Consider the following 20736-nt stretch of genomic DNA (forward strand, 5'->3'; position numbering starts at 1 on the left):
AACTTAAGCAGTATATATATAGAGAGAAGACTTCCGCACACCTGGTAGGCAATTCGGAGCAGGTGTGATGATGACAGAGAGTATGATCATGTGAAAGGATGGACATCCGCACACTGCCACTTGCTGGTTCAGAGCATTTTATTGGGCAACGTTTCGGTCTTGCGACCTTCCTCAGGCTTGAACTTAAGCAGTATGAAATACTTGCCATTAATATAGTGGTTGCAACCGTATTAATTGATTGCCCGAGTCCCGTGATGTGAGTTTTGCTCTGGTTTTGGTCAAATATTAAGTATAGTTTCGGTCATTGTGTTAATTTGGGTTATTGAATTCTTTCATGTTTTCTCACACTTAACAGTAGGCTAAACAAACCAAATGACGTAACATGAGTACTGTCTGGTAGCCTATATCGTTTCAGGCTTTCAGCAATGGTCACATTGTTGACAAAATCATGCATTTGTTTCACGGTCCCATGTTAGGAGTGTTAAGATTTGCCTCGTTTAGGACCTGTTAGCATTGGCCGAACATCCTAACACTTCCTAACAGTCTAACGGGCCAATGCGTTGCATTCCACGGCTCGACCCAACAAACGAAAAAATATCGTCACGAACAGGATTCGAACCTGTGCGGGGAAACCCCATTGGATTTCGAGTCCAACGCCTTAACCTCTCGGCCACCGTGACTCTATGCCTTGTAAGGTGGAAAACTTCCAACATATACATCGAAAATAAGTGAGCCGACAGAGTATAGGCTATATATATATATTTGCCCAACAGGTTCATCCAATTCAAATGGCATGCTTGTGTTTATTGTCAATCTGATATGTCTGATATGTGGTTTATAATCGGTAGGGAACGTTTTGTACAGCTTTGGCTTTGTAGTCTAAATACAGACACTAGGGGGAGACAAACACCCACGAAAGCCATTTACATTGGATTGTGGAGCAAAGAAGGCCATATAGTCTCTGAAGTCCGTAGCCTCGGGAGACCGCCAGGCGCCAGCGTTTTGTTTTCAAAAGAAAAGAAAACTACTGTCAGAAGCCCCAAAACATCCATGTTTGTGTTTCCATGCGGGAGACCAGAGGGTTCGAATCTCGGGTGTCACATTTCTTCTACCGTGACCCGATTCGGGGTTCCCGATGGGGGTATAGTCAAACGTTAAGGGTGTGTACTAGGCATAGGCTACTACGTTTGGTTTGGTTTCCCATGCAGTTTCGAATCTCAGTTTCGAATTAAAACAGCATTTAATATTTTTTGTAGTAGGCCTAACACCACAACCAGTGAAAATTTAAACTGATGCAAATTGATCTATTTCTGTCTTAATTGGAGCCACTCAGAGCTGGACTTATAGTTTGATATTCATCATGAAATTAATTGTACATAGAATAGCGTCGGTATTGTTTTTTGCAGTAGCCTATATGGCACATCATTGTCATCATAACAATATTGTGAAGCCTGTAGGCTATATAGGCTAAACAGCAGGGCAACTGGGTTGTACTGAGTTTGACGCGTGCAGTGATTAATTCAATGTCCAGAGAGTTGTGTTACTTTCGGATATGTCAATCCATGTATTGATATCCACTTTCTTTCAGCAGTGTGCTAGTATTCAAACGTAAATAAACTGTGTAAACTTTCAAGCAAACAAACAACTGAACCTGTCGACCACGCACGGTCGAAAACTGTGTCGTCTTCCCCTGTCGCACCTGAGTGCCGTCACAGTGACAGGTAAATGAGCGTTTCCATGACAACCACCCACCATTCTGACTGACTGATTCCCACGACGTCATCGTAAAGAAGGACATCATTAATTAGTTTAAATAAACAAAACAAAATAAACAAAAAGCATTTTGGCTCCAACAAATATAATAGAAATGTTGAGCAAGATCTTTACAAATAGTGTGGATAATTTTAATGCTGGGCCAATTCTTATAGACATATCTCTGCAATTATGTGGATTATGTGACAGTGACTGTATAAAGTGTGTATGCCTGAAGAGATGGAGCTGATGGAAGTTAGTTTAATAGGCTAAAAACGGGCTACCCATCTGCGCACCATATGGACGCTGATAACAAACTAGCCTACACCTGGGGGAAAAACGGAACCTATACCTTTAATAGGTTCCATCCTGGAGACAAATCTTTCCGGTGATAAAATGCATGGCCACCAATGTAATAAAAAAATCACACCCGTGTGAACTGAGTGTTGCACCTCCCCCCACCTCTCTCTCTCTCTCTCTCTCATTAGCAGGCAACATTGCAGCACTATCCCTCTCTGTTTCTGGCGCCCCTTACTGGTACCCTATAGTCATATACTGGTGCTCATGACCACATGGGTACATACCACACACATGGGTACATATACCACACACATGGGTACATAGGTGTACACGGACATTGCTGGTTGTAGGAGTGGTTGCACCACTCAAAAAGTCAACAAAAGAACAAGTATAGGCCTACAACAGGATCTCCTCACACGGTCAACACAAACATCTTGATAGAAACCTTGAAAGGCCCTACAGCAGGGATACTCAAATAGATTTACCTGTGGGCCACATTACAAAAATGGCAAGGGGCCAGGGGCCAGTAGATAAAATTACGACATTAATGATACTTGATAACTTCTCTCTTTCAATTGCTTTATTTTCGCAAAATGTATCAAAGTACAATGTGCATGCACACAATATGTAAATAAATAAATGTGTTACATTTTCTTGCATAAACACAAAGAGCTGTTTCCATAACTGCACAAATTATTGCACATAACATGAGTAGCTGTTATAATAACATAATAACATAACATGAGTAGCTTTGCCTGCCTGTCTGTCCATGAGTAGTTATTTGTCTGTCTGTCAATGAGTAGCTGTCTTACTGTCTGCCTGTCTATGAGTAGCTGTCTGCCTGCCTGTCTATGAGTAGCTGTCTGTCTGCCTGCCTGCCTGTCCAATTGTCCATGAGTAGCTGTCTGTCTGCCTGTCTGAGTAGCTGTCTGCCTGCCTGCCTAATTGTCTATGAGTAGCTGTCTGCCTTCCTGCCTGTCCAATTGTCCATGAGTAGCTGTCTGTCTGTCTATGAGTAGCTGTCTGCCTGCCTGCCCAACTGTCTATGAGTAGCTGTCTGTCTGTCTATGAGTAGCTGTCTGCCTTCCTGCCTGTCCAATTGTCCATGAGTAGCTGTCTGCCTGCCTGTCCAATTCTCCATGAGTAGCTGTCTGTCTGCCTGTCTATGAGTAGCTGTCTGACTGCCTGCCTGTCCAATTCTCCATGAGTAGCTGTCTGTCTGTCTGCCTGTCTATGAGTAGCTGTCTGCCTGCCTGCCAGCCAGCAAGTTGGTTAACAGAAAATAAATTGTTATGGCTGAGTAAAATAAAATACAATAAACACAATTTGCCTGAAAATAGATTACCCAGCTATGACCTTTTTCATGAAAAAAAATGAGTAGTGATATGGCTGACTGAGTAAAATAAAACAATCTACCTGAAAATAGATAGCTATAAGTGAAGAGCAATTTCCGCAATTACCATTTCCGCAATTTCCGCAATTTCCATTTCCGCAATTTCCATTTCCACCATTTCCGCAATTACCATTTCCGCAATTTCCATTTCCGCATTTCCGCAATTTCCGCAATTTCCATTTCCACCATTTCCGCAATTTCCATTTCCAACTATTAATGGCAGCTGGGTTTCATCATTCAAATAAAATAGAATTCTGTCCGTTTAGCTATAAAATTATGTCAGGGAATAGGGATACACAGTATATGTCTTTCATTTGCATTGCATCTCCCCCCCACGCCCCAAGCTTTTATTTTCGTTCGAGTAATAGTACAACTCTAATAGTATTACTTATAATAATGTAATTAAAGATAACTTCATTCAGATTTATTTATTTTTATTTCATTTTCCAGATTTTCTTTTCTTCTTTTTTTTAGATTTTCATTGGTGGGCCAGTCATAATGGTCCCGCGGGCCTGATGTGGCCCGGGGGCCTGAGGTTGAGTATCACTGCCCTACAGAACCTCAAAGGCCCTTAAAACAAGGCCCCAGACTTCCCAAAACTGGCCAGGCTACTATACTTGGCCTCACTCCAGTCCCAGGCCAGAACCCACCTCACCCCTGCCCACTCCCCCCCCCCCCCCCCATACTGTATGTTTCTCCCCTGTTTGTCAGGTGAAACCCGACTTATTTCTTTGTACGATGATTTGATATTCCTGTGTTTCATATAAGTGTATCTGATTCTGTAGTCTTTAAATGTTCTGATGAATTGAACATGGAGGACCCTGGTGTAAACAAGTCTTAGTGGTTATGGTTTCTGTCCTCAAAGTAGCAGTTTTTGTATCGACTTGTGCTTTTGTAACCATTCCACACATGCTGTGAAATCAATCTGTCAAATTGTGTCAATCAATCAATCAATAAATCGTTCAAATAAACACAGGGCATTATACAAATAATGACACAGGTGAAATTGCAAACTGTTACAAAATCTTTATTGAAGGATTTATGACACTAAACTCTTAAAAAAGTTTGGGTCAGTATGTTAATTAAGGTCTACATGATAATAGACATTATTAGAGTAAACATTACTGTGACTGAGTCTTCTAGGAGAAAAGGCTTCTTTGGCTTAGGTGATTTACAGATAATCTAAATATAAGCTATAATAACGTATAATGTAGAACTCAATATAGACAATATAAATGTACTCTAGTGTTGCTATATACTCATAAATCATAAACACCCCAGTCATATTTATGTGGATGTGTGGAGACTGAGCGAGCATTAATTCTGGCACAAAATGGCTCCCTGTGAATAATGTGGATGTGAACAGATTTAAAAACAATGAAAAGGGACTTTTTTGAGAGTGAGACAATTGCCTGCATTCACAAAATCTAGTTCATAAACAACAAAGAACAAAAAAACAAACAAGTTCAAACATTTTCATTAAAAACAGAGAATACCTCACAACCAGCTAAACGAATCTCGAACTGCATAGAATGTACACATTTAATCGACACTATATTATTAGTACTGTAAGTTAGTAGGCTACTGTGATTTATTCCCGCCACAACTAAGCATAAAACACGAGAAAAAAAAAGATAACAAGCTTGTAATTTCATAAAGTATATATAAACTTATTCCTCTACTGTTCAGAGTTCTTTCACCCTATAGTCTAAAATTGGACCAATCGGATCACGCCACCTGTACAAAGTCAACCACCGCAGCGCATTGCAAGGAAGGCCATCTCCGCATCCAATATATTTAAAATGTCATCACATTATGTATTGTTTGTTACAGTCGTTCCCCATTAAGTAATGTTGCCCATTCAGAAGTGCCAGCCGTTTGAAAAAGCCCATGCAATGAATATATTATATATACCCTCCTTATTAAACCTCTCACTGGCCTGGGCTGTGACTCAGCGGTTCGTCCAGGCACCTTGGCCGGTATATAGCCCTTAAGTCTGTCAGTGTGCCGCGGGTTCGACTCCCGAACCCGACGGCCTTTAAACTGCATGTCATCCCCCGCCCCCCATCTCTCTCTCCCCCATTCCCTGTCAGCCTACTGTCTGTCCCTCTATAAAAATATATAAAATAAAGGCGAATAAAGCCGCACAAAAAAAACAAAAAACATTAAACCTCTCACCGTTTCCATCTTCTAGAACCTATTTAAAAGAAAAACCTCAACCTTCTCTGCATATCTTAAGCCCAAACACCATATCCATCCATCCATTCACTCTACATTCCTGTCAACACACAGACCTGCCACTTCCATCCATGGCCAGAATAAGCCTCTCTACAGGGACAAGATACCCGAGACCATCCTCTTCTCCTCTGGGACATGCAGGAACCGTTGGTCAAACGAACCCAAGGCTGCTTGTCAAGAAGACTCCATCTCTCCCACCGCTCTTGTATTTGAATGGAACATACTAAGGCACCTACGTAGTAGAACTTGCTATAGTTTCATTTAGGGAGTCATGGCATGTTGGTATCATGACTAAAGGGTACGGGGCATGTTTACGATGAATTATAAAGACTGCTGTAATCTGGAAGGCACTTAACGGAAACTCAGGCAGGATTTAAAAAACTATGTCGTTGTCGACTCTCTTCTACCATTCCTCTAAGTTGAGCTTGTCATCTGGCAAGTATCAAGCCTTTACAGTATTAACCCATTCTGACCTGAGATCAGATTCATACGAGGTTTCCACGGGACACACACTGGTCTGATTAACCCATTCTGACCTGAGATCAGATTCTAAAAATGCTAGTCGTTCTTCGAATTTTTCAAAAATAGCAGACATACAAGCTCGTATCGCGCCTCTCGGTGGCGCGATATGAGCTTGTAGATCTGCTATTTTTCAATAGCTAAAGCATAACATGATGCCAACACCAAAATGGGTGCCCGGTCAGAATGGATTAAAACAGTAGCCAGAGGCAAACCCTCATGGGGGTTTGTTGCATAGCGGAGATGAGTGTTACTTCATCTCAGTCAGTGAACGGTACGAGCAGGTCCTGAGAAAGACATATTATTACCACTCTTATCTCCATAAGGGCAGCGTAGCAGGAATCCATCCCTCCAGGACTATACCAGCTTGTTTAAGTCAAATCGAGGCGTAGGTGTGTCTTATGTGCATATAGGAGCATGCATGGTATGGAGTCATATCTCGTCCATGGTGTTGCCTACGCACGCAAGAAAATAATACATACATATAAATCATACATACACATACTGTACAGTATACTGTATATAGTTCACATTAACACAATATTTGTAAAAAGTACATCTATTGAAGGCAGTAAAGCCTCTGCTTAATGCTGTACGAGTCTTCAGAAGTAAACCCTGTCAGCAGAAACATACCGGTGCCCTTCATCGGAGACCGCCGCCATCTCCGACCGTCTGGCTCTACGCGCGACACTACCACGCAATGTCTAGAGGAAGGAAAGCTTTTAATCTGTAATATAATTTCCTCTAGCTATAGTAAAACATCTGTTATGCTTCATTTAATGCACTGATGTCGGAGACCTCTGCAAAGAATCCTTTACGATTATTTATACCCAGTGGGAGGGATTTACCAAACGATGAACTGAGACAATAGCTTTGATGTTTTATACCTTTTCTACCTCATGTAAGTATATAGATTTTTTAAAAACCATGTCTGAAATGAGTGCTGGGTAAAATTTAAAGGAGGGGAAAAAATAATGCAACTTTGAAATACCTTTTTTACCAGAATATAAATAAATGTTCACTACAAATTGGGCTAAATTATTACACCAATCATTCTACCGTAATGTACTCTAATCTTAAATAGCCCGAAAATTTTTCTAGTGAACATTTTGGTGTAGAAATCTCCCCCATAAAGTCTCAGACATCCTGGCAACACACTGACTCCATACACACGCTGCCTGCAGAGGCCAGTACTTATACTACCTTTGCCTAAAAGATTTACAATTTCTCACAAAAGGCACCCAAAGAACAAAGAAGCTATTTGTCAGCAAGACAAATAGGTTCCAGATAAATATTGCAGGATAGGAGTAAAAAGACTGTTATTGGCACAACATCCTGAAGATGGGCTTTGCTTTGCTCTCGATGCTGGAAGTGAATTATGGCACCTTGGCACCGCATTGTTGCTTTCTCTGGGCAGCCCTGCTACAGTTTCTAAGGAGCACCTGCATCGTATAATAGGGTAATAGGCAGGCACTGGTAGTGTGGTTTGTGTATAATATGGTCCTCTGGTCAGGTTTGATAATAGGGCAGGCACTGGTAGTGTGGTTTGTGTATATATGGTCCTCTGATCAGGTTTGATAATAGGACAGGCACTGGTAGTGTGGTTTGTGTATAATATGGTCCTCTGGTCAGGTTTGATAATAGGACAGGCACTGGTAGTGTGGTTTGTGTATAATATGGTCCTCTGGTCAGGTTTGATAATAGGACAGGCACTGGTAGTGTGGTTTGTGTATAATATGGTCCTCTGGTCAGGTTTGATAATAGGGCAGGCACTGGTAGTGTGGTTTGTGTATATTGTATGGTCCTCTGGTCAGGTTTGATAATAGGGCAGGCACTGGTAGTGTGGTTTGTGTGAATATGGTCCTCTGGTCAGGTTTGATAATAGGGCAGGCACTGGTAGTGTGGTTTGTGTATATTGTATGGTCCTCTGGTCAGGTTTGATAATAGGGCAGGCACTGGTAGTGTGGTTTGTGTATAATATGGTCCTCTGGTCAGGTTTGATAATAGGGCAGGCACTGGTAGTGTGGTTTGTGTATAATATGGTCCTCTGGTTAGGTTTGATAATAGGGCAGACACTGGTAGTGTGGTTTGTGTATATTGTATGGTCCTCTGGTCAGGTTTGATAATAGGGCAGGCACTGGTAGTGTGGTTTGTGTATAATATGGTCCTCTGGTCAGGTTTGATAATAGGGCAGGCACTGGTAGTGTGGTTTGTGTGAATATGGTCCTCTGGTCAAGGGTGACGGATGGTCAGAGACACTGGACCTATTGTATACCTAAGACTATTTAATTTAAATGTAAGAATAGGATAGTCATATAAAGATAGCTTAGAATGGAAGGACAAGTTGTGCAGTGGGGGGGGGGGGGGGCGTTCAATATAGGGTACATAAAAGCCGTGGACAAAAGAAGGAAAAATGGGTAACTTTATGCTATATGAAATCATGTAATTGTAAAGATTTAAGCCACTTGCTCCACAGCAATGGTTGCTGTAGAAACGGGAGGATCCGTCAGCACTTTGACAGGACTATCAGGGTGTTTCTCTGCTGCTTTCTCCACCACCACCACCTCCTCCTCTTCCTCCTCCTCCTCCTCCTCCTCCTCCTCCTCTTCATCGTGCTCTGGGACGGCCAGGCCAGCGGGTCGATCGCCATCGACACTTTCCACGTCTCCGTTGACCATCACCTCGGCCTTCACGCTCCCCGGAGTGGAGGAACTGGGCATCTCCCCTTCGCCCTCCTCCTCCTCCTCCACCGGACCTTCCACCAGGGGGCGCTCTCCGTTCTCCACCAGGGGGCGCTCTCCGTTCTCCACCAGGGGGCGCTCTCCATTCTCCAGCAGGGGGAGCTCTCCGTCCAGGCCGCCCAGAGGCGGTATCTCCACGTGGACCACGTTGTCCCCGGGCGAGCCCCCGTCCTGCACGGGGACCTGTTGCTCGCCGTCCCTCACCTTCCTGACGTTGAAGGTGATGGGCGACACCCTGAAGGAGGAGCTCTTGGAGGTGGGGCTCTTGGGGTGGTTGGGCGTGAAGCTCTTCTTGATCTTCTCGCGGCGGTCCAGGGGCACGATCTTGGTGCCGATCTTGTTCATCTTCTTCTCGATGCTCTGGCGCGAGAAGGCCTTCTTCAGGCTGTCCACCTTCTTCAGGCTGGAGCGCTTCAGCTTGTCAGCCCGGGACCTCTCGGGTCCCTTCCCCAGGCCGAAGGCGGCGGCGTCGGCCTCCAGGAGCTCCTCCTCCTCGTCCAGGTTCCCCGTGGCGGTGGCGTCCTCCTCCTCGTCGTCCGAGGAGAGGCTGATGGTCTGGAGGGCTTCGTCCGCCGGGCAGCGGCTGCCGTTGACGGAGCCGGCGACGGAGGGAGCAGGCAGGAAGGCTTCGGCGTCCAGCTGGCCGGGCAGGGGGGACTTCAGGGAGTCCTTCACGAAGACACTGGACGGGATCTCGTTGTCTTCCTACACAGAGAGAGAGAGAGAGAGAGAGAGAGAGAGCTTGGTTAAGACCTTGGTCATGTGAAAGAGAACGTGATTACTTGACCCCTATAAGTTTCAGGTCAGCAAAGAAATATGGAGCATTGATGCGTGAGAACCGCTTGAAGGAAAACGCTCTGCGACAGTTGCAGGGTTAGTTTCCTTTTGCATAGACTATAGCTTAAAGTCTATTGGGAGGAGGGAAACTACAGCGAAACTCATGATTATTATTGAGTCATCAAATTTCAGGCGTGTACTCCCAAGCACTACAACATTCCTCATAAACATTCTAATGGATGCTTCTACGTTCTATACCACATGCTTTTGGCCGTCGTCAAATGCATGTCAAAGTTCACGGAGCGCAATAGACTCTGGCACGTTGAGCCGGGTTGGCGAGTGGAGTGGAGGGCTCAGTGAGACCCGTCTCCACGCCGTACGTGTTCTCCTCCTCGAGACCTCTGAGGAATTCACCTGTTTCTCTGCAGGAGGCAAACGGAACGAACTCCCCCTCCTGTTTGACTTAAGCCATTCTGGACGGGATCCCCTTTTGGCGTTTTAAAACATTATGTTATAATTTATAGCTATTGAAAAATAGCAGATCTACAAGCTCGTAGCGCGCCACCGAGTGGCGCGCTATGAGCTTGTAGGTCTGCTATTTTTTTTTAAATCTGGTGCAAAGCTTTGAATATATATACTCTTTCAGAGCGAACGTCTTTAACTCAAATCTTTGCTTCTGGGAGGGGTGGGGTCCCTGAAACAACACATTTTCAGATGGGGGGGGGGGGTCAGTGGCCAATTTCATATATTTTTTGGGGGTCCTTGACATGAAATATTGAGAACCACTGATATATAGAAACATGAGGTTTTTCCAAAAAAAAAATACATTTAAAAAAAATATATATATTTCGACGTCAGGCCTGAATGACTTAAGTTTGGCTCCATCCTTGCAACCAAAGAGCCAACATACTGTACATCATGGCCTTATAGAGGGTGTTTGAGAGAGAGATGGAGATGATTGGAATAGCAGCACCCTCCCAGTGAGTGATGGAGAAAGACAGAACAGCAATAGAGATGGAGATGATTGGAATAGCAGCACCCTCCCAGTGAGTGAGTGAGGAGGAGTGAGAGAGAGAGAGATGGAGAAAGACGGAACAGCAATAGAGAGGGAAATGATTGGAATAGCAGCACCCTCCCAGTGAGTGAGTGAGTGAGGAGGAGGACGGCTGAAACAAACACACAAAACAACACATATCTCCCCTTTGACGTCCCACTGATTTAGGCGAGGTTTTAAGGAGACGTATTCGACTCGACCGTTTATTTATAGGCCAAGAAAGAGCATCATTTTTACGCATTCTGGACGGGTGTTTTGAAGCATTATTGTTGTTATGCTTTATCTATTGGAAAAAATATAGCTGATCTACAAGCTCATAGCGAGCTTGTAGATCTGCTATCTTTTGGAAAAATCGTGAAAATGTGGCACAAATCATTGAATATAATAAAGTTCTATACAGAAAACGAGAGAAATAATTTAACAGTAAGACGTAAGACGTCCTATTACCAGTAATGATGAAGTGTGGCGCAAATCATTGAATATAATATTCTTTCAGAGCGAATGTTTTTAACTCGAATCTTCTGGAGGAGGGTGCCTGATAAAAAAAACAAAAAACGACCCTGATCGACCAAAAGTTTCTATGCAGAAAAAACGAGAGAAATAATTTAACAGTAAGACGTATAAGTGTCGCAATCCTATTAAGAGTAATGATGAAGTGTGACTATAGTGCATGCCAGTGGTTAACATTATGGGGCTTTGCGGGCTTTGGAGCAAAGAGAGTCATCTGATGTGTGATAAGATGTTTCACGCCTTAAATACCAAGAAAGGAGCGTGGCTTCTCTTAATGTGTGTGTGGGTGGAGATCTGGAGGGTTTAAGTCTGTCAGTTGGGTGTTTAAAGCATTGGTATGCAGAGAGAGGCACGCACGCACGCACACACACACACGCACACACACACACACACACACACACACACACACACACACACACACACGCACACGCACGCACACGCACACACACTTGACACAGGAGAGTTGTACTGGTGCAGGTGACACATTCTGAAAGAGTCATTTCAGCTAAAGAGCTTAAAAGGAGTTTAGTTGACCCAAAACAATGACTTATTTTCGATCAAATACACCCCCCCCCCCCCCCCCCCATGAAGCCCTGAATTATTTAGTTTTTGGTGATAATTCCTGAGCCAATAATGTGTTGACCGGCTTGGCTTCCACAGAGTAGGAGGAGCCTCCAAAGAGTCGACCAATCAAAGAGTCTTCTTCTATAAGACCACAACATTGGCTCAGGAATGCGACAAAAACAAAACAAAAAACGAAACGTGAATCCTTGGCTTCATGGGGTGCGTATAATTATAGAAAATAAGTCATTCTTTCATGGGTGAACTACATCTTTAATATATATAGCCGACAATCTGAAATGTTGAGGTTTCCGTTCTTGGTAATTTTGTAATATTATGGCTTTTTTGACTTTTTTCACTTCCCACACAGAAGTTACACTCAAGTATTTGATCAAATTTGTGTGTTTGCCTTCGGTAGAAAGACAGAGAGTAGCATAGAGAGAGAGAGAGAGAGAGAGAGAGAGAGAGAGAGAGATGTATGGGAGTGACTTGCAGCAAAGGGTCTGGTCGGCCGGAGTTTCACTGTCAGGCCTTTAGAGGTTCATCATCACTTAGTTTCAACACAGGCTTATTTCTAAATCAGGAGCCATTTGTGTGCGTGTGTCCTACAGTGTGTTGTCTTAACACATTTAGACCTGAGGACGATTCTACAAATGTCTTCTAAATCCTGACAGTTTTCTGAAAAACCTCATGTTTCTATGTCAGTGGTTCTCAAACTATTTCATGTCAAGGACCCCCAAAAATATATGTAATTGGCCACCGACCCCCATCTGAAAATATGTAGTTCCAGGGAGCCCCCCAGAAGCAAAGATTTGAGTTAAAAACTCTTTCAATGTTCGATTTAAAAAATAAATAGCAGACCTACAAGCTCATAGCGCGGCACAGAGTGCTTGTAGATCTGCTATTTTTCAATAGCTAAACGTATAACATAATGCTTAAATCACCAAAAGGGGTTCGCGCCCACAATGGATTAATAATGTGTGTGTTGTGCAAAATGTGTTGTCAGAGTGAGCTTGCATCACTGTGTGTGTGTGTGTGTGTGAGTTCACAGCGAGTGGTGCACCCCGCAGAATGAGAAGCAGCTGTAGAGCGGCTGGAGGAATGCTTGCAGTGACAGCATGGACATGCCACAGAGTTACTGGAGGACTGCGTCATTTCGTAACGCATACTTAAAATAAGACTGGACCAACCAGACGGCCAGCAATGGGTCCCGCCCCGCCCCCCCGCCTGCCAATTACTCATTCAACACCAATGGAAACGCTTCGGCTTGGAAAGAACAGCAATCATTCAACATTTTGGCTCCATGACTCCCTTTGCAAATTGTCTCTTTCACCGTCTAAAATAGCACACAAGCTTTTCAGACGGAATGATGTGTGTCATTCTTCTTGTCAATATTACCAAAGGACTGTCAAGAAGACAAATGTAGTCATGTTATATAGCACTTCTCAAAACAGACTGAGATATAATTAAACAAAACAGTGAAAACTATGTGGCTGTATCTAGATGTGTAAATATGGTGCGATTAACAATATTGTGTCACTCGCTGAAAAATGACAGTTTTTCAACACCTCGTGATTTTGATGTTTTGAACATCAGTTATTTCCAGTGAGCAAAGCTGTCGTACAACTATAAGACCTGTAATTTAGGCTTAACCACTTGAACACTATCATCGCTATTCTGGGGGAAACATTGGGCAGAAATTGCATATCGGCTCGGGGGAAAATATTTTGTGTAGAGGAAGTGCCTACAAAACTATGGAATGCACTTCCCATTACAATCAGAACAGCAGTCTCACTCCCAATCTAAACTATGTATATTTATCTGTTTGTTGTTGTTGTAAAGCACTTTGAAAGGTGCTATATAAATAAAGTTTTATTATTATTTATTATTATGGAAATAATGCATGTTCTATAGACAGCACTAGAATTGCTTATGCATGTTTCATGAATACTACTTTTTATGCATGTGATTGTGATGTATTGCCATGCTTTTTTGTTCTTGCCTGTTCGCTCTGGATTAAGAGCGTCTGCTAAATTGTAAATTGAGCAGCAGTTCTCAACCTTTTCAGGGCCGTGACCCCCAAAAACTTTGAACTGGGGACCCTGACAAGCACTTGTGGAATGGACTATATTATGCATGCATGCCAAGTACTTAACCCATTCTGGATGGGGACCCCTTTTGGTGTTTTAACTAAGCATTATGTTATACTTTAGCTATTGAAAAATAGCAGATCTATAAGCTCGTAGGTCTTGTAGGTCTGCTATTTTTGAAAAATCGTAAAAATGCGTCACAAATATTTAAATATATATTTCAGAGCGAACATTTTTAACTAAATATTGGCTTCTGGGGGGGGGGGGGTCCCTGGAACTACATATTTTCAGATGGGGGTCTGCGGCCAAATACAGATAATTCTGGGGGTCCTTGACATGAAAAAGGTTGAGCACCAACTGACATAGAAACATGGGTTTTTCAGAAAATGTTTAGGATTTTGAAGCCTTTTTTTTAATCGACTTCAGTCCAAAAGGGGTTAAGTAATGAGTACATAAGTACAGTACTTGAGTAAATGTACTTAAGTTACTTTAAACCACTGGTATTACTACAGTAGTAGTAGTAGTAATTTTATGCAGATCTGAATCACAGACGTTCATCACACCACAGCCCTTCATAATCATAACAGCCTATCGGAATGAGATGATGTAATGCTGATAGGAGCGCAGGTCACACACAGAGAGGAAATGCCACTAGAGAGGCGGCCATGTTGTTTTTCAGCTATAACATCCAGATACCCGACACCTCCCAGGTTTACCTTGATGTGAACCATGCCGGCCGGCATGATTCACGGCTCAGGTGTGAGCCAGGCATGTGTGGTACGCAGTTACGCACGGCACGGTATCTCCCAGAGACGGCTAGTAAATCTGTCAAAAACAAATCTGTGTGTGTGTGTTTTTCTCTCTCCCTCTCGCTGGCTAGTAAGAACAAAGCTGTGTGTGTGTAGTAGAGCTAAACGTTTGGTAATGCTCTTACTTACAATTAGGTATTTTCTTCCACACAAACACAATTATGCATTATTAGTTTTGTCCCCGAATGAGAAATAATAATAATAATAAGGCAGTGACTTATAGGCCTGACGTCGAAATGAAATAAAAATAAGTCTTCTGAAAGAATATATACTGTATATTTAAAGACTGAGGTCGATTAAAAAAAGGCTTCTAAATCCTAACATTTTTCTGAAAAACCCATGTTTCTATGTCAGTGGGTGCTCAACCTTTTTCATGTCAAGGACCCCCAGAATTATCTCTATTGGGCCACGGACCCCCATCTCAAAATATGTAGTTCCAGGGACCCCCCCAGAAGCCAATATTTTAATAAAAAATGTTCACTCTGAAATATATATATTCAAAGATTTGTGCCGCATTTTCAAAAATAGCAGACCTACAAGCTCGTAGCGCGCCACTCGGTGGCGCGCTACGAGCTTGTAGATCTGCTATTTTTCAACAGCTAAAATATAACATAATGCTTTGTTAAAAACACCAAAAGGGGTTCCTGCCCAGAATGGGTTAAACCTGAGGATTCTATTGTGTCGTTTATTTGGTGAAACCGGACAATACACTACAATACATTACGCCATATCCACAGAGATTACAGTTCAAAATATCTATTGGCAAATATTCACATTATACTGTATATTCAAAGATTTGTGCCGCATTTTCACGATTTTTCAAAAAATAGCAGACCTACAAGCTCGTAGCGCGCCACTTCGGTGGCGCGCTATGAGCTTGTAGATCTGCTATTTTATATATATATATATATATATATATCTTTTTAATGGTCATTGTCTCTAATGGCACATTATTCAGTGGCCGGGGGCGCCAGGACAACCTGGGAAAATGTGTGTCTTTTTGTGTGCAGGTCCTGAATGGACAATAGATGGACGTAAAGTAAAGGTCATTAACCGTGTGAGTCCCAGTTGGCTCGGACACGTTGGTGGACAGGCAGGCGTGTGTGACTGTGTGTGTGTGTGTGTGTGTGTGTGTGTCATTAACCGTGTGAGTTCCAGTTGGCTCGGACACGTTGGTGGACAGGCAGAAACACGTACGGTGCTCTCGCCTGAGCTGAAAGCTGGAAATAAATGTATCTTTGTATGCCTATACTGTATGTGTGCACTCGTTCGTGTGTGTGTGTGTGTGTGTGTGTGTGTGTGTGTGTGTGTGTGTGTGACTGTGATGGTGTGTGTGTGTGTTCCTGTGAGGGCGTGTGTGACTGTGTGTGTGTGTGTGTGTGTGCGCGCGCTTATGTGACTGTGATTGTGTGTGTGTGTGTGTGTGTGTGTGTGTGTGTGTGTGTGATTGTGTGTGTTCCTGCAGGCGTGTGTGACTGTGTGTGTGTGTGTGTGTGTGTGTGTGTGTGTGTGTGTGTGTGTGTGTGTGTGTTAGGCGCATTCACTTCTAGTCATTTTACTAGTTGCCTAGTTTACTAGTCGACTAGTAAACTACCCATTATGTAAAAAAGATTTATATTTTTTGGAAATACATTTTTGTACATTTAAAAATGATTGCTGGCTATTATAACTATCTGATCTACCTGATCTTGAGGCCTACAAAATATTTCTTTCAACTAGTACCAACAAGGTCGACTAGTGGATTTACTAGTCCACTAGTAGCTTAATGCCCTAGTGTGTGTGTGTGTGTGTGTGTGTGTGTGTGTGTGTATGTGTGTGTGTGTGTGTGTGTGTGTGTGTGTGTGTGTGTGCGTGTGTGAGAGAGAGAGAGAGAGAAAGAGAGACGCGCAGTATAGGTTTCAAACATCAAGTCTAATTTCCTTACATTTGTTTGTATTTGCATGGATACCAAAACCTGGGGTTTAAGTGGATCAGGGGCCATTTTGGATGGTGTGACAATTCTTTTCCTTTTCTTCTCTCTTGCCGCCACAAGGAGTTATTCTAAAGGAGTTATTCTAAAGTAGTTATTCTAAAGGAGTTATTCTAAAGTATTCTAAAGGAGTTATTCTAAAGTAGTTATTCTAAAGTAGTTATTCTAAAGTAGTTATTCTAAAGGTGTTATTCTAAAGGTGTTATTCTAAAGGAGTTATTCTAAAGGAGTTATTCTAAAGGTGTTATTCTAAAGGAGTTATTCTAAAGGAGTTATTCTAAAGGAGTTATTCTATATTGGCTCTGTATTAAGGAGTTATTCTATATTGGCTCTGTAATGTATTACATTTCCGGTGATTGTCTGAATGTCCCAGAACTTGTTTCATGTAAGCGTAGCTAATTATCTGCCAACCTTTGTGTGCTAAAAAAAAAGAAACAGAAGAAGAATTTAAAAAAAGACAAACCATAGCCAGTTCCAGCCATGTTGTCATTCTAGGAGGTGAAAGTTTTCAACTTTGTTTGTTTCAAAAAGTTTTTCCAAACATTTCAAACAAACATTCTAAAAGTTACTACATTTTTGCTAAAATAGTGATACAATCTATACCCACAAGCTCACAACATGCACTGTGAGCTTTAAGGTCGGCTATCGCAATCAGTCACATGACAAAGTATTATAATCAGGCTTAAAGGTTGTTATGAATTAATTTTGAAAGGATGCCCCAAGTGGCTCGATCTGGTACTGCACTGTCAAAAACCAAACCAGAGCGGCATCAGATTGCATCAGAGCGGCACCAGAAAACAATGTCATCATCAGTCACCCCCAGCTCCCCCCCTCCCTCTACTTAAGGAGAGATTATCAACATTAAAGGACAACTTTAGTTTTTTTCAACCAAGGTTTATGTTTTAGGTTGTTATTAGAGAAACTAAAAGGTGAGTGTTAATTTTCTTTCATTTGCTGCTTTCTTTCGTTTTAGGGATTTTAGCAGTTTTTGACAGGGGGGCGGGGGCATTCGAGCATGGGGCTAAATATGTATTTTTTAACACAATTTTATGGTGATTTATTTTTTATGGTTTACTATAGTCCTAATAAACGCCAGGAAATTACATCTGGCCACAAAAGATCACAGGATCTATTGAATGTGACAAACTTACATATTGAGCCTATACACACAGTATAAGCCTTCCCCCAGTAGGCTACCTTCACATTCAGTAGATCCTGTGATCTTCTGTGGCCAGATGTAATTTCCTGACGTTTATTAGGACTATAGTAAACCATAAAAAAATAAATCACCATAAAATTGTGTTAAAAAATACATATTTAGACCCATGCTCGAATGCCCCCGCCCCCCCTGTCAAAAACAGCTAAATTCCCTAAAACGAAAGAAAGCAGCAAATGAAAAAAGATTAACATTCACCTTTTACTTTATCTAATAACAAACTAAAACATGAACCTTGGTTGAAAAAAACTAAAGTTGTCCTTTAAGTCAACCTTTTCAAAGAAGTATTTTGTACACATGATACTGTTTGACCTCGTTTGGTGGAGTGTGAGGTCTGACTGAGCAGACCTCACACACCGCGCTTCAGTTCCTAACGGGAATTCCCGTTAATTAATGTGTCCTCAATACAAAGACTCATTAGGGAGCTGTGTGCGCACGCACGCACACACACACGCACGCACGCACGCACGCACAAACTCAACCATGTGAGATTAGACCCAGTGTCTATACAACAAAAACATTAGCCTGAATAGGAGGAGGGGAACAGAAACTAGACAGAGAGAGAAAATAAAATAAATGAATATTAATTGAGAGAAGTTTATTGGTCTGAAAACAAAGTTATAATTTACTGCGACATGCACCCCCCCCCCCCCCCCCCCCCCCGAGGCCTCACACTGAAGACAGAACACTGTGAAATGCTGAGCGTTCATTCATTCATCTCAGAGCAGAGGGTCTACAGATCTAACCAAATGTCTTTTAGAGTGTAGAGACTACAGTTTCAAATGAACACAGAACTGCATGTGAGAACAACAGTTTCCCAAATAGAAGAACCTATTTAGACCTGAGCTGAGTTTCTTTTCCCTTTTTACCTCCTTTATGATGAATTCCTGTTCTGTTCTGTTCTTTAACTATATAGAAGTGTTTATTTGTATACGTCTCTAAATGTTTTGATGAATTGAACATGTTGTAAACAAGTGTAAATGCTTAATTGGGTCGTCCACTCACAGTTAACAGTCTTTGTGTATTGAGTTTGTGCTTGAAATGTACTGTAATTCTGCAAACTGTTTCATATTATTTCAATCAATCAACAAAAAAAAGCTCCATTCTACAAATGTTAAATTCTGTCTGCTAAATCATGACAGTTTTCTGAGAAACCTGTGTTTCTATATCAGTGGTTCTCACAACTATTTCATGTCAATTAAGGACCCCCTCAGTCAGAAGCATAGATTGGAGTTTAAAAACATACGCTCTGAAAGAATATATATATAGTCAAAGATTTGTGCCACATTTTCACGATTTTTCCAAAAATAGCAGACCTATACAAGCTCGTAGCGCGCCACTCGGTGGCGCGCTACGAGCTTGTAGATCTGCTATTTTTCAATAGCTAAAGCATAACAGAATGCTTATAAAACACCAAAAGGGGGTTCCCGGCCGAAATGGGATAAAGCAGCCGTTCTCAAAGTGGGGGTCCGGGAACCAAGGGGGGGGGGGGGGGGGGGGTGGACTTCAATAAGGGAAGAAACTTCCCTTATTTGGCAAAATCACACACACAGTAAAACAGCCATGTGTGCACAGTGCACACATGGACATCAAAGGGGGCTGCATCCCCTGCCCTTCCGTCTCCAGACCATGAATGCAGTATTTACTAATACTATGCCCCCCCACCACCCCAACCCACCCCCCCCCCCCCTTTCCTTTGCTGTACAGGAAAGAAACAGCCTTTTCCTGACCTTTTACTGATAAACTAAACGCAGCATTTTGCGTGGAAAGAATTTCTCCTCCAGTCCTATGTGTAGAAAAAACCCGTGTGCCTCATTTCAGTATAGCTAAAGAGTACGGGGGGGGGGGGGGGGGGGGGGGGGAGCGGGGATGGGGGGGGGGGCATGCCCCGCAAATATCTGATCTACAAGCTCTCAGCGCAACGCAGCACAACATGTTGAGAGCTTGTAGATCGGCTGTTTTTTTGCCAAACGTGCCCTTTTAGGGGAATCCCCCCCCCCCGTCTCTCTCTCTCTCTACCATTCTTTGCACGCCCCTGCAGTAAAACCACTATACTGTTACTGTAACACCACAGAAGAGTACAATTACATAAACCAGTTACATAAGGGAACACCTCTCTCTCTCTCTCTCTCTCTCTCTTTCTGTCTCTCTCTGTCTCTCTGTCTCTCTCTCTCTCTCTCTCACACACACGTGTGCAACAGAGTATGAATCCCAGACGATATTCTGAAGCTGTCAACATCTCTCTCTCTCTCTCTCTCTCTGTCTCTCTCTCTCTCTCTCTCTCTCTGTCTCTCTCTCTCTCTCTCACACACGTGTGCAACAGAGTATGAATCCCACACGATATTCTGAAGCTGTCAACATCTCTCCTCTCTCCTCTCTCTCTCTATATACTACTATGGATTATTCCCACCAAGTTTCTAAATGATCTCACTTAACAAAATGTGACCGTTTCTGACTGAGGCTCGCTCTGGATTAAGAGCGTCTGCTAAATGCCTAAATTGTAAATTGAGGCTATAAGTCATTGAATATTTATTTAAAAGCAGGGAATCACAGCTTCAAATTGACATATTGGTTGTTCAGTTTGACCCACCAGTTTTGGAGATATGGCTTATAGAGTATAATGTCTTGCAGAGAAACAGCGAGTTGAGAAAACAGGCTTGAAAAGGTTCACTTCTGTGGACTCTAACATTACACCTATAGCTACATGTTTAAGCATTTATTTCATATTTACATGTCTTCTGTGGTCTCTAACATTACACCTATAGCTACATGTTTAAGCATTTATTTCATATTTACATGTCTTCTGT

At 42.5% G+C, this 20736-nt stretch overlaps 1 protein-coding gene across 1 annotated transcript in view; it reads right to left on the minus strand.

Annotated features, from left to right (window-relative positions):
- Nucleotides 1-5538: 5538 nt before the first annotated feature.
- Nucleotides 5539-20736, minus strand: part of cavin2a (caveolae associated protein 2a) — a 39451-nt gene continuing 24253 nt past the window's right edge. Inside the window, exon 3 of the mRNA XM_080786183.1 lies at nt 5539-9648. Coding sequence (XP_080642309.1) covers nt 8659-9648 — 990 coding nt within the window. The 3' untranslated portion in view covers nt 5539-8658. The remainder of the gene's footprint in view (nt 9649-20736) is intronic.

The sequence above is a fragment of the Protomyctophum bolini genome (assembly GCF_963924005.1).
Source record: "Protomyctophum bolini genome assembly, chromosome: 16".
NCBI classification, from domain to species: domain Eukaryota; kingdom Metazoa; phylum Chordata; class Actinopteri; order Myctophiformes; family Myctophidae; genus Protomyctophum; species Protomyctophum bolini.